General features: G+C 38.9%; 1 protein-coding gene across 4 annotated transcripts in view; it reads right to left on the bottom strand.

The window, feature by feature from the left end:
- The window catches only part of PIK3CG (phosphatidylinositol-4,5-bisphosphate 3-kinase catalytic subunit gamma), a 60,794-nt gene that overhangs the window by 20,116 nt on the left and 25,662 nt on the right, over positions 1-15,016 (bottom strand). For 3 of the 4 annotated variants that reach the window (XM_073000667.2, XM_073000665.2, XM_073000666.2), the window contains one exon: positions 9,667-11,655. In XM_073000667.2, coding sequence (XP_072856768.2) covers positions 9,667-11,643 — 1,977 coding nt within the window. In that variant the 5' untranslated portion in view covers positions 11,644-11,655. Of the gene's footprint in view, positions 1-9,666; positions 11,656-13,589; positions 15,000-15,016 lie in introns of those variants that run through there. The other variant, XM_020813068.3, reaches the window with a different exon arrangement.

The raw sequence follows: 15,016 nt of genomic DNA, 5'->3' as shown, positions 1-15,016 counted from the left end.
ATTCGTAAGTCGAGGCACCACTGTCTGTGTAAACCAGCCTCAGGGCAATGGGACAGGTAAGAAAAGGCCAAACAACTGAAGCAAGCTGACTTTTGACTTCTGCAGTTTGTGCCTGTTTTTGTAGTCAAAATCCAATATCCAAATCTAATTATGACAGAGAATCCTACAGACTAAGGCTTGATCTAGCAATGTGGAAAGACCTCTTTTGTGGTCTTTATAATATCAGCCCCCTAGAGTCTCACTGACACCCCTGGGAATAGCATGATAAAATTATGTTCATGGAACGATAAGAGAAATCTCAATGCATGCATCCATGTCATTCCACAAATGCTTTCTGCACCATAATCCAGCTATCTGGCAAGAGTTATGGATATCTGAACAGTTTATATCCATAACTGTTCATAACAAGAGTTATGAACTGTTATGGATATAAACTGAGAGCCTTTTAAACCTTTTTTTAACTGGATACAAAATTCCATCTACTTGAATGAGAATAATATTGCATGTTTAATATACCTAGTTATAAATTAAGAACTGTTTTATCCCTTGTCCATGCATGGGTGGATCATGCATGTGTGTGTGCATGCGTGGGGGAGCGTGCATGCTGGGGAGGGGGAGATCTGGGGACTCCAGCCCTAGGGGACACTCCTCAGAGTGTGCCATCAACCCCCTCAAGTGAAGATATGGTGGGAAAGATGGCTGCACTGGAAAAGACCTTAAAAGGACTGTGCTTAAATGAGGAGGGACAGAGAGATCCAGAAAAGAAGGGACCAACAGAGGGTGACATTTTGGTAGGAAGAGAGGGAGAAATAAAAGGAGAAGAGGATAGGAGGGGCAGTTGGAGTTAGGAGAGATGGAGGCTTGTTTGGGTGACAGAGGAAAAAGAGGAATGGGAGAAGGACCGGGTAGAAATAGTACAAGAAGATCCATGCACTGGGGAATGGACTGAGTTTAAAGTGCCTAGAGAATATGCAGAGAAGGAATGGAAAAGCAAGGTATATGGCAAATCACCTCACTGGGGTGAAACTGAGGAAAGAGAACAGCAGAAGAAATTCAGAGAGGGGCAGAAAAGAGAGGCACAGAGATATGAGAATAAGGCATGTTCTGAAAATCCTGGGAGACCCTATGGGGCAAGTCGAGTCCCTTCTGGCCCAGATTAAGACTGAACCCGAGCAAGAAGGTTTGGGAGCCTCAGGTGGGATGAATTTCTCACCCTCACCAGTAAAGTTAAACACTTAGTTAACCAAAGTGTTGGGCATCCCACATAAGTGTCAGTATAAAGAGTTCAGTTTGACGCCTCTACCTGTTGAGAGGTAGGTCATGATAAGGCAGTTGAAAAGATGCCTCTGAAGCAAGAGGCTGAGTTGGTTACTAATGTTATATATACTGTAACAAGCTGTCAAAAATAAAAGAACCTTTGTTAGTAACAAATAGTGCCCAAGAGTTGCTTGTGGTGGGCAAGACAATAAAGGGTGAAGAGGGGACCAGACCCGATCACACAAGCCCTACAGATTCTTTTGTGGAGCTTATTTAAAAGACTTTTATTTTGCCTTTCTGTCTCTAACCAATGCAACTCAACCACAATGGCTGAAATCTTACTGCATACTAACACCAGTATAGCTTGAATGACATAATTTTCAGCAGCAAACTGCCACTAGTGAAGAGGTCACTGCTTGCTTACCTTGTCTTGGTCTTGGACCAAGTCACACAACAGCTCTGTGATAAGATAAACAAGTCCCTGTTTCTTAACTGCTGAAAGTTACGCCATTGGAGTTAATGCTCGCAACCACAGATAATAGGATGCTGGCCTTTAGCAACACAAATAAAACAAAACCCAAAATATAACGTCTAATATAAAACAGCAGCAAAAATAACTGAAGCAACCACCAATTAAGAGGCCAGGGAAAAAATGAAACCTTTAAAATCCAACAAATATAACAAGAGCCGATAGTATCAAGCAAACATCTCTGAGAGCTTAATTTTATTACAACCACTGGGGTCATTTTGTCCTTGTGAAGGCAAGAAGACCTAAACTAGGGCTTCAGAAAATGATTTTTTTTTCAATTAGGTATTTATTTATTTGATTTATATCCCGACCATCTGGTAGGATTTTACGGCAGAACATATGCCATTTCAATTACTGTCTAGAGCTTCACAAGTTCACTATTTTGTACTCAGAACAAGACATGGGCAAGAGTTTGTTTGTTTTTTTGCCTTAAAGAAAAATAAAAACTAGATTTGCTGATCAGAGCATAACAACCTAGTTGTCACATTATGTGCCAACTGCAGTCCCTGAGCAGCCTTCAAAGGTAGCCCATGAGATAAACTGTACTGCAGTAGTCTAACCTGACAGCTACCTGACAGCATAGGCAGCTGCGGCAAAACCAGAGGGTAGTTACAAATAATGAGTTCTTTCTATTTAATTCCCTTTGCCACTAATGATATGGTTAACTTGAGTAAACATATGACTGCAAATTAATGACAGGTAATAAGAAAAAATAAGAAACAAAGTGCGAATAAATTGTAATCCCGTGCATTTTACTCAAAGAAACTCACTGCACAGAAAAATATTTCAATAAAGTATAAGGGAAGGGTTTGTTGAAATATCTCTTCTCTGTAGTGACTTTTATTTGAGGAAAATGAGTAAAAGATTACAAAAAAGTCTTTCATTCTTTTACAAAGCTAAATAATATGGGATTTCAGCAACTGCTCTTCTGAGGCAAAACAGGCCTATACTTTAAATGCAGCACTTTTCAGTGTAATTTTTTAAATTTTTTAAAAAATACAGTATCTCTCTGCATTGTTCATAAGTATCATTGGTCAGAGTATGTGGAATTACATGCTCCAGTCTGCCAGATTTCTTCATCATTCTGGACCAACTGAAGTTTCCTGAAACAAAATACATTATGGTAAACTGATTTGAAGAATTTGGGCATATAAATGATTGTGGCTGCGTTCCACTTTTTAAGAAAAGCTGGCACACTAGCCAAAGTCAGAATTTCCTAGGTAGGCCTTTCATAATTCCTGAGTATTTGGTTCAATTACAGATGACACATCCTTCCTCTGATACCCTTTACATCATCCATTGTGCAGAAATAATTAAGCAAATACAATTTCCACTTTATCCCTTGTAACAGGCACATTTTCAAATTAGATTGCATTTTACTGTAACTTTAACCCTGACATCAGATATGTTACAATATGAAGCTCTGCTTTGTCAGGCAACTTGCTGCCAGGACTACCCTTTGTCTTGTTCATTTCATTAGAGATACCAGACAACTGGTGATGCTAAACTCTTCTCCATTCCATCTACTGCTTTGGCAACCATCTGCTTTTCCTAACATGAGAAACAATGCTGAGAACATAATTCAGAGCTGTATCTTTGCTTCAAAACTGTTGGGAGCACACTACGAAGCAGCACTTATATCTATGTCCTGGTCCTTACTTATTATCACACTGCCGGTAGCTCAACCAATGGCTTTCACCAGCAATTAGACCCATAACCTCCACTCCATCATTTGCATCTTTGCTATATTTCCCCTCCAAGTGCCCAAACTACTGCTATTTCTGCACAGCAGGTGCCATTATGCCTATGACACCAACATTTACTTTCAGCAAAGAAATCTGTTTTGCATACCATGGATAATGGAGTCATGTCTTTTACCTACACAATGAAAGCTCAGAATTTTAATTGGCATTTGTGTATTCCTTCCTTCCCAGCATGTAGGATTACACCTCTATAATTTCCATAAGCAAATAAATGAATTAATTAAATAATTACCTAATACTAGCTGGATTTCGAAGGGGCGGGGGAACTAGAGACCAAATTGCTAACATGTGCTGGATTATGGAGAAAACCAGAGAGTTAAAAAAAATCTACTTCTGCTTCATTGACTATGCAAAAGCCTTTGACTGTGTGAACCACAGCAAACTATGGCAAGTTCCTTAAAGAAATGGGAGTGATGGGAATGCCTACCTTATCTATCTCCTGAGAAATCTATATGCGGGACAGGAAGCAACAGTTAGAACTGGATATAGAACAACTGATTGGTTCAAAATTGGGAAAGGAGTACGACAAGGCTGTATGTTGTCCCCCAGCTTATTTAACTTATATGCAGAATACATCATGCGAAAGGCCGGACTGGAGGAATCCCAAGCCGGAATTAAGATTGCCGGAAGAAATATCAACAGCCTCAGATATGCAGGTGATACCACTTTGATGGCAGAAAGTGAGGAGGAATTAAAGAACCGCTTAATGAGGGTGAAAGAGGAGAGCGCCAAAAATGGTCTGAAGCTCAACATCAAGAAAAGAAGATCATGGCCACTGGTCCCATCACCTCCTAGCAAATAGAAGGGGAAAATATGGAGGGAGTGACAGAGTTTACCTTCTTCAGTTCCATGATCACTGCAGATGGTGACAGCAGCCATGAAATTAAAAGACACCTGCTTCTTGGGTGGACAGCAATGAGAAACCTAGACAGCATCTTAAAAAGCAGAGACATCACCTTGCCGAAAAAGGTCCGCATAGTCAAAGCTATGGTTCTTCCAGTCCGCATAGTCAAAGCTATGGTTCTTCCAGTATGGAAGTGAGAGATGGAACATAAATAAAGCTGACCACCAAAGGATGCTTTTGAATTGCGGTGTTGGAAGAGACTCTTGAGAGTCCCCTGGACTGCAAAGAGAACAAACCTATCCATTCTAAAGGAAATCAAGCCTAGTGCTCACTGGAAGGACAGATCCTGAAGCTGAGGCTCCAATACTTTGGCCATCTCATGAGAAGAGAAGACTCCCTGGAAAAGACCCTGATGTTGGGAAAGTGTGAAGGCAAGAGGAGAAGGGGACGACATAGGATGAGATGGCTGGACAGTGTTATTGAAGCTACAAACATGAATTTGACCCAACTCCGGGAGGTAGTGGAAGACAGGAGGGCCTGGCGTGCTCTGGTCCATGGGGTCACGAAGAGTCGGACACAACTAAATGACTAAACAACAACAAAGATGGAATATTTATTCATTTGCAGCACAAGGCTTCCATCTCAAAATAACCAACATGTAAGTATTACTTCTTAAAGCATCTTCATAAATATAGTAAAACAATGTATTGATTTCATTTGCCGTAGAAGCAAAGTGCTCAGACAGTGATGAAATCTTGCTTGTGATCAATTGCTGTGGCAAATGGCAACCGATCACAGGTGACCAACCTGAAACTACAATGCCATTGAATGATGTGCCCAACAGAGCAGCACCAGAAGTCTAATGCTTGGAGCTTGTTACTCTGACACTTTCTAAGCTATATTGGCTCCCCTTTTATTTCTGAGTGCAATTAAAGGTGCTCCTTACAATCCTTAAAGCTGTAAAGGTCAGATGCAGAGTACTGGAAGGACTGTCTGCTTCTGGATGAGTTTGTGCACTAATTAAGATAACTGGACAGGGCTGTGCTCCACATTCTCCTTTTAGCTATAATTACATGCCATCAAGTTGATTCCAACTAATGGTCGTCTACCTCAGGGTTTTCTCAGTATATAGTACAGTATTCAGAAGCGGTTTGCCACTGCCTTCTTCTGAGGATGCTCTGGGACTGTGCAACTTACCCAAGGCTACACAGGCTGGCTATTTTTCCAACAGCCATACTAAGGAACTGAATTCCCATCTTTTGGCTCTGCAGCCAGGCACATAAATCACTGAACTATCCTACCAGCTGCTTTTCAGTTAGATTGGAGAATACACGAGACTGGACCTCAAGAAGGACCCAGGTTTTACATTTCCTTGCCCCTATGATCTGTGCTTGGCCCCTTCTTTCCCTCTCTTATTTTCACAAGCACTTCTGGAGGGTCTTTCCTTTTTCTGACAATTTCTATATCCTGTGATTTTTATGATCCAGGTTTTATACTGATTTGACTGTTGAATAGCTATCTTGATCTAGTGTATTTTATTGGCTTTCCTCTTATTTTAATCTGTAACTTGCCAATTTGGCCCAAGAACAATGATCCCTAAAGCATGGGTTCACAATAAGTTTTGGACTTCGGCCTGATAAGGAAGCTTTACAGGCACCTCCTTGGGCTGGAAGGTGAGGCCTATTAGGCAAACTAAGACCACTAGCCAGTTTCCCTACCAGTACATGTAAGAACGGCCTTCAGGCCAAAAAGCTACATAGAAACAAACAGCAAGACAATAAAGAAGAAACCAATATATTTTGTCACAAAAAGGACATACAGGGAGTAGAAATGTGAAGGACAGGGAAAAAATAACATGGAAGTTATTGAGGGGGAAAGAATATAGCTTTTTTCCCTTGGGGTGGAAAAAGGGGGAAATATTTAAGTTTTGGGTTGAGTCAGATACTTAAAAATAGTTTTACTCACTCAAAATGCCAGAGACTGCACCATATGAAGATTTTATACTAGCCAGTATGCAGAAATTTTAAAAACAGTAGCTAAAATCCTACTAGCCAGTGTTTCTGGGAGCTGCAGTCCAAGAACACCTGGGTTACCCCAGGTTGAGAACCACTGTACTAGGCAAGGATGTCCACACGGCCCACCCAAGGGTTTTCTAGAATAGTTATATGGCCATGCCTGTACTGTCTGTTGAGTTAAGCAGACCTTTTGTGAGCAGGCAAACCCATTAATTGTTTTGTATGCCAATGTAAAAAGAGGAAGAGTTGTTATGTGAGCAAGAAGGGGAAAAGGAGAAAATAAGTGAGAGTGAGCCATCCCCTCAAACGTCTGAGAGAGACAGACAAAGGATGGAGAATTAAGAAAGAGGAGATAACAGTTGATTACTAAAGTGAAAGGGTTAAAGGCGGGAAAAGAGGAGGAGGAGCCAACAGAAAGAGTCCGAAAGGAGGTGGATGTTTTCTTTACTTCAGAGGAGGGAAAGGAATCAGGGGAGATAGAAAAGGTAGTAGTTCTGGAGGAGGAATGGATAGGAGAAACAGAACCTAAGGTATTCCAAATACCTCAGAAAGGGATAGATATAGAGGGTAGAAGCCACAGCGCACCTAACGGGAAGAACAGGGGACCGAAACCTATTATAGAAAGGGCTGTATCCTGAAGAATGGACAGTTTTAGTCTATCTGCGGGGGCGAGGTCCATTGAAGAAGGTAACTCGGCCAGGACCACTTCAACCTCAAGAGAAACCGCCGCAGAGAGAATGGGCACGTCACCCCTGTTGCAAGACAATTTGTGCTATAAGGAGTGGGTGCCTGAGAAGACCCACAGATCCTGAATGCTTTGTGAAGTCTTACCAATGAAAGAAGACTCTTATGAGAAAACATTACCTCTTTGTGGAATAATTGTCCTGTTGGTGTAGACCTCAATTATCCAGTTGAAGTTGTTGTTGATCAAGCCAAAAGTTGTGTTAATAAAGAATTGTTTAAAGAAACTCCTCTCCTGTCATTTCCCACTCTAACCAGGGAACTGCCAAACACTTACAACAAACCCGATCACAGGCTGCTGTTCTGCAGCATAGATAGGGATAATTATTCAGTTTCATCTGAATGTGACTATTACAATACTCAGGTGACTCCAGATCCTGAGAAGAGATTATTCATTTTCACATTGCAAATGCCATTCTTTATCATCCTAATATGTGTAACCTACAGTATCAAATAAGTGCCATCCCCAAAGCTCTGAATGCAGACAAATCAACATGAATCATTCTTTTGAGGTTGACAAGTCATTACAAGAATACTTTCCTCAACATGTTACAATAGTGTAAAACTTCACAGTGAGGCAAGGCAAGGCACAGTGAGGCAAGGCAACTGATGTGGCTCAAAAGAGACTCCATTTTAAGACATGGTAAAACTTGCAATTTTATCCTGTTAGGATACTTTCATATAAAAGGGCAAAATAATTTCTTGGCTTCACATAGGCTAATCATCTATTATTGCCTTCCTTCTCCAACAGCTACAGTTGAAACAGACTTTGACTCATCTGTTCAATAAGCCACTTCTCTTTTCTAGTTAAAAAAAAAACCCTCTGCAAATGTTTCTAAGCACATAATTTAGTTGCCATTTTTTTCCAGCAGGGAAATAACTTTATTTCTTAAATGTGTTACTTCCTTTCCCCAAAATGATTAACAATAAAATGAAACAAAACAAATAGAATTAAAACAAACTAAATTAAGAATTGAAGACAAAATAATACAGTTAAAAGCACATTAATCAAATAAAAAAGATTACAGAAAGACAGAAATTCAAGGAGAGTACGTTCTGATCACCAAAGACATGGAAACAGGGAAACCATTGTCTTTTAGATTTCAGCACACAGCACAGATATTTAAAAGCCCAGGCAGTAAATTTCTTACAGATTTAAGCATAGACCAGGGGTGGCAACAGTGACTCTTCAGATGTTTTTCACCTACAATTATCATCAGTCTTAAGAAGGGGCAGGCAATTACAGCTGAGCCACAGGCCATTTTTCCAGATCTGGTAGCAATTCAAGAGCTGAACTCCCAAGGTAGCATGCCTAGAGGTTTGCATACTTTTTAATTTAAAAAAAATCTGAAAAGACCCCTGGTGTTTTGGAGTGTTGGGTGGTTCAGAAGTGCTAGACCTTGCAAAGCATGACAAAATTCCACCCTTGCCCCTTTTGGGCATTATAAAAATATCATATTCCATACCAACATTTCAGTGGCAACAAAATTTGTTCCTATATTCAATTGCTGAGTAATCAAAACACAGATGCCTTATTTGGCATGAATAGGGGAGAGCGTTCTAGCCCTGTCCCTTGCTTGTCCTGTTCGAACAATCTTCCAAAAAGAAGGCAGTTTACTATATATGGAACATTTCCATGAGAGCAAGAACCTTGATTTTTCAGGATCCCCAATCAGATGTAAAGACTTCCCATGTAGCAAATGCTTTCTTCCATTGGCAGTCCGCCTACCTATGGAGATAGTGCCATGTGGAAAGAAGGGGCAAATTTAGCACTCTCCTCTGCTTACATTTCCAAACTAATCTTTTTATTATTATTTTTATTTATTTAATTTATATCCCGCCTATCTAGCCAACTCAGGACCACTCTAGGCGGCTTTTGTTAAACACTTGAATAGGACTAGACCAAGATATGCCATCATCACATATACCAATCATCAAGTACAGTGGACCCTCTACTTAAGGAATTAATCCGTATTGGAATGGTGGCTGCAGGTCGAAAAGTCTGTAGGTCGAATCTCCATTGACCTACAATGCATTGAAAACCGATTAATCCCATAACCAGCGATTTTTATTCTATTTTTGTTCCATTTTGTTTTTTTTCTGGTCTGTAAGTCGATTCTCCGGCTGTACGTCGAATCTAAATTTTGCAGCCAGAGAAGTCTGTAACTCAAAAAGTCTGTAAGTCGAGCCGTCTGTAAGTCGAGGGTCCACTGTATACCGAGCTATTGCTGATATGCTTGTCATGGCATGATTTTATTACATTTGCTGCAATCTAAAAATATGAGATTCCCACCTTCAAAATATTCTTTGCAACTACACAATGGCTGAAAATCCTGTTGCTTAGCATACTCAGTTACAACTAAAGTAGGCCTATTGAATCAGTGTGGATTTGGTGAGTCAACTCCTCCATAAATTACATTGATGCAATGGGCCTACTCTAACCGCGACTTCTCTGAGCAGCAGGAATTCGACCTATATTTCAAACACCAGGTCTTCAGAAATATATGCTCATCTTACCTGAACCAGCTGCAAGAGATAATGAAGAACTTCATCATCATCTAAAACCTCCAGTTTTTGCACTGCCATAGCTCTCACATTTTCATCTGAAAAATTACAGTCTAGAAGCTGCATTGGTAACCCAACATCCAAAGTACTGTGGTCCCAAGCATCTCTTTTAGCTAATAATTGGTATGTTTCTGTTACTATTTCTTGCTGTCCCCATTTCACTGAACTAAGCAGCTTAGGATATGCCTTTGGATGCTTTATACTTTCATATCTGAAATGCCACAATAATTCTTTGTCTTCAGGGGTAAGTGGATTAAGCAGGTCAGTGGCTATGATTTCTTCAAGTTGTTTACGCAGTTGGTTGGGCATTTCAGCTCTGGCCCTGTCTCCTTGTGGATCAGAGGCTATCTTGTGTTTAGGCAAAGCAATTGGGTGGCAGTATTTGTCTAGAACGATCGAGATAGCCATTGAATTTTCTTTATCTGGATTGGTGGCTGAGGTGAGTTTATCAGCATTTATGCTTCCCTGCTCTTCCGCTTTGCCCGAAATTTTCCACATATGCAACACGTAGTCACCAGTCCTCAGCAGGGAGCGGTGGTCTATGAGCAAAATATTGACATAATAGAGAAGCTGTGTTTTGCATTTAGAGTCAGAACTGGGGGGATCAGGTGACTGGAGGTTAGCTTTTGTGGATAATGCTGGTGCTTTGCCGCAATATATCTGCAGGGTCAGTAATGCCCCTTTGGGCAAATCTTTAATCTTGATGTCAAACTCAAGCCAAACATTCCACAAGACTTCTTCAGTAAATGGTTTAGCTGTTGTTCTCTTCTGTGAAAGGAGCTGCTGTCCATGCTGGATATTAGCTTCCACAAATACAGTAAGGTCTGTGTTCCTCGGTAGCACGGGGATATCAATGCCAATTATCTTGACCCTAAATTTTCTGTTGCAATCCCACAGTGATATAGTGAACACTCGCTCATGGTCCTTGCCATCAATGGTCAGCTGTTCATGATATCCTGAAACTCCAGTGCAATCATCTACTAATAGCCACTCCTCTTTCTGCACTTCATCTTCTTTTGGATCAGGTGGATCATTTAATACCAGGTGAATTTCATCCCCGTTTTTAAGGCACTGTCTTATCCAGTGGAAGTTTTTGATAGGCATATCTCCTACGATATATTCGTCTCTGCCACTCACCCTGAGGACAAAGTCCAGTTCACAGTGATCTTCAGGAATATTCATCAAAGACTTCTTTTTTGCCATTTTGGCAAAAAAGCTCTGAAGAATTATATCTGGAGTGTCATCAATGCCCACTTTAATCTTCTGACTAGTTGTACCTCTGTGGATATTTATGAAAATATTATTATTGATAATTCTACTAAGAATATACTGTGGAAGAGGTTTGGATGTAGTCCAGGGGTGCATTGAATATAACTTTGGATCTCTGCAGGATACTTCTATTGTTCGTGGAGTGACTAACCTACGGCGAGCAAATTCCAGTTCATCATCATGTACATTACTTACATCGGTGACATCATAACCAATCAAATAATTGAGTTGCTTTTGAAATTCTTGAACTTCCTTTGTGGGCTTTTGCTTTTGGACCACATGAATTTTGCCCACCTTCTTTTGTAATACTTTCCAATACAGCATGCAGTCAAGGGTCTGTATTATCTGATGTTTGTCATAAATTTCATACCATTGTCCCTTCTTTTGGTACTGAAGAACAAATTGATCTGGAGTGAATTTATGGTAGTAATCTGAGTTCTGATTCCTTTCTATAGCTCGCATCCAAACCTGTGTTTTCATCTGCTCTACAGTACAGTTGCTAGGTATATCTATTAACATATAGCCTGTGGGTAGCACAAACTCAATGGATATAAGTTCTGTTGAGGACAAACTCGCTGTAGAATGCGGTTTCATCCTTCTCCTCCTCCGTTTGTTGTCATCTCTCATAACAACAGGTGATTCACCGCTGTCCAACTCCATGCCACAGGAGATCTATGAAAATACAGCAAAGGATAAGATCATTTTCCCCTGTGCATCAGAGTATTTCTGCCAAAATTTCATTAAAAACAACCATCACAATAATTTTCAAGCAATAATAATTTGCATAGCAATAATTATTAAAAGCACACTGGCTTTTTTCATTTAATGGACTAAATTTAATTATTAGTTCCAACCAGAGTGGAACCATTGAATCAACGGGAGTTGCTGAAGTGTTGAATTTACTAGTCCCACTTTAGCTGGCACTAAAAGCTGAAATTGGCCCAATGGCATTTAAAATAACTTTGAGAAATACAGGGCACCATCGAGTCGAAGTGTCTCAGTAATTCATACAGGTATTCATTATAGTTTTTGTTTGTTTCCTTTTTAGAGTTACAGGAAATAAAAGTAACACAGAAAAACCTTCATTTATACAGATCAAAACATTATTGTGATGTAAACTTCAGATCTAACTCTCTGACTTGAAACCTCAAGTGAAACAGGCTGTTAACTTAGTTTAGTGAATGCTTTCTATTTGATTACACTTGCAACACTCACGATTTTCAGGAATTTAGAGCAATCTACTCATAGTATCCCTTCTCTCATCCAGATATTGGCCAAGCCAAGATCTGCTTAACTTCAAGAATAAAAAATCACAAAACACCTGCAACCATTTGCTTTTAAATTTAACAGCTTTAACTGCCGCAATGATCAGACAGTTCTTACACAAGCTAATAAAAATATAATTTTTATAATAATCAGAAGGATAATATCACAAGCCATTAATTTGAAAAACTGCTATGTTACTAAGCCATTTAGACTGCTCTAAGACAAATGCAAGGGATTGGAATTGCCTAGGCTTCCAACATTTTGATTGTGTCTCCTAAAATATAGATACTGACCTGCCGGAATCCAAATAAATTTTCACCACTAGCTAATACTGTAGAAGATGCTAAAATGGTCAACACTCAGATCATGCCATTCCATGGTCACCACAGTTTCAAACTCAAAATATTAAGCTGGCACAATTTTTAAAAGTTATTTGGAAATCTGGGACACATCTTTATCAATCAACTTCATATAATAATATGCATTTCTAATGGTTAATTGTTTTATGCCTTTACCTGCTATGCTCACTGGTTTAATTAATATGCATTGATGCACCTCATATACTTAAATAATGCATTACTTCTATGTATATCTCTGTGTTTTTGTATACAGTAATTTTTTAAAAAATAAGCATTGTTGAAACTTGCCAAAATTCCAAATTGACTATCTACTCTCCACAAGCAGAAAAGCTGTGAAGGACAGCGATGGACAGCATTATTTATTTATTTATTTATTTATTTATTTATTCAATTTATATGCCGCCCAAACTACCCAGAGGTCTCTGGGTAGTGCAGGAAGTAATAGATTATGGGCTGACATTGAAATAAACAGAAAACCTGAGAGAGAGAAATAAGAATAATGTCAACATGTAAAATCAACAGGATAATCCTAAAGGAGAAATAGTATGAAAGTGAATTAAGAAAAAGAATAAAAATTCCTGAGCAACCATCAGCAGCATTTTAAATACAACAATGTAAGAAGAAGGTCAAAACATAGCTGAAGACCACAAAAGGAACATAAAAGAATGAACTGTGAAAATGAAACACTTGTTTGACAGCAGAAGGGAACTGTTAAGACCAAAACAACAAAGTAAAACAGAATGTCTGCTTTAGTGGTCCCTTGATAAGTACTATGTCCTCAGAAGCAGCATTTTAAAAGAAAACATAAAACATTAAATGCAAAAATCCTGCTTCCCATCTTCTTTTTGTAGAAGACTTTCGAAAAAGGTAAATACAGCAAAACATCACCACAGTGGTGATACCATCAAACAGCATTTTTTTATTTTTCCAAGAATTTTATAAAAGAAAACAAGATGTAACATTAACAACGGAATTGATTACCTGAGCTGCTGGGGAAGTTTCATTTGTACAGTTTCTTTCTCTAAAGCTTACTTCTTAAAATGGCAACTATTCACAACAAGAAAATGTGTTCATAGGAGCTATTTTGCTTTTCTTGTTTGACTTCATAAGCAGATGTAAAGGAAGTGCTCTAGTAACCAGGAAGGAAGCTTCAAACCACTTGGCTATAAACAATATGGTTAGTTGTTTTGGGTTTGTTTTTTTTAAAATAGTCAATGCTTTTCCTGTTATAGTGGTCAAATATATGCTTACTGTAATGGCAACCAGAAAAAAGAGGAACAAGTTTTTGAAACATACAGGTGGTGACATGTGGTGAATACTGCTCAAAAGAAAAATTACAATAAGAACTCATTTAGTTATTGATATAAATACTGTAGACTCTAAAACTAACATTACCCATCAGAAATTCAATGATTTGCCAACTGTCTGGTGGGATCCCTTCAAGCAGCAGAGAGTACTGAGAACAAGGAGTATAACATTCCAGACTGGAACAAAACCCTGAGGTAAATGTAGCCTTCCTTTCACTACCCAGTTGTGTTGCATCTGCTCAATTTGATTAATCAAGAGTGACTACTTTGCACTAGCAGGATTTAATTTGGTGTGATGTAGGAAGGTCTCAATTTCCTGATTTTCTTCTAATGCCAGTATTGGATTTGTGCAATAAATTGTATGTCTTTTCACAATATTTTCTGTGTGCTTGTGTTAGAACAATCTGCCAGTTAGAAGGTAAACAGGGCAGAAAGATTAAGCTCCAAAAGTTTGAAGAGCATGGGCATTTGTTAATTGTACCCAGTAACAGAATGAGCAATTAAACAAAGTGAAGATTAATTACTGTTCTGAGGGTTTTTTTTAAAAGGGGGAAATTGTGCACCTGCAGTAACACAAACCTATTACAGTACAGTATATTGTTCTACAAAGACCTGTATTCTTTATGGCTACAGTATTATGGTTTCCAGTCATTCTCAGCTAACAGGCACTCTGGATCACATGCCTAGTCAATCACAATCTGAATTAAGAGCACTGACCCATGCTGGTCCAGATGACAATTTAGAGGATTCTATGATGCAATAATGGTCAGATAAAAATGTGAACAAGCAATAGTAGCATCTAAGTATATAATATTTGGATCACACTTAACAGTTTCTCTGTGGGCAAAAAAAATTATAAATTATACAAAACAAAGTGGGCAAAGATTTAAAAGTGTACTATGAAACTTCCAACACAATACAATAATCCAGATTGTCAATCTGTACAGATTGTCAACTAGTACAGTTTTCTAGTACTACATAAACAGCACCAATTTTTGTGGAATATAGATGTAATAAACTTTTTTTTTCTATGTGGGAGTGGTAGAAAAAAAGAAAACACATATTTCCGAGGGAATACAGACTTTCCCATCTTTGGTTTAT

The sequence above is a fragment of the Pogona vitticeps genome, chromosome 5 (assembly GCF_051106095.1).
Source record: "Pogona vitticeps strain Pit_001003342236 chromosome 5, PviZW2.1, whole genome shotgun sequence".
Taxonomy (NCBI): Eukaryota; Metazoa; Chordata; class Lepidosauria; order Squamata; family Agamidae; genus Pogona; species Pogona vitticeps.
The sequence above is the reverse complement of the archived record's forward strand: the minus strand, read 5'-3'. Positions and strand labels throughout refer to the sequence as shown.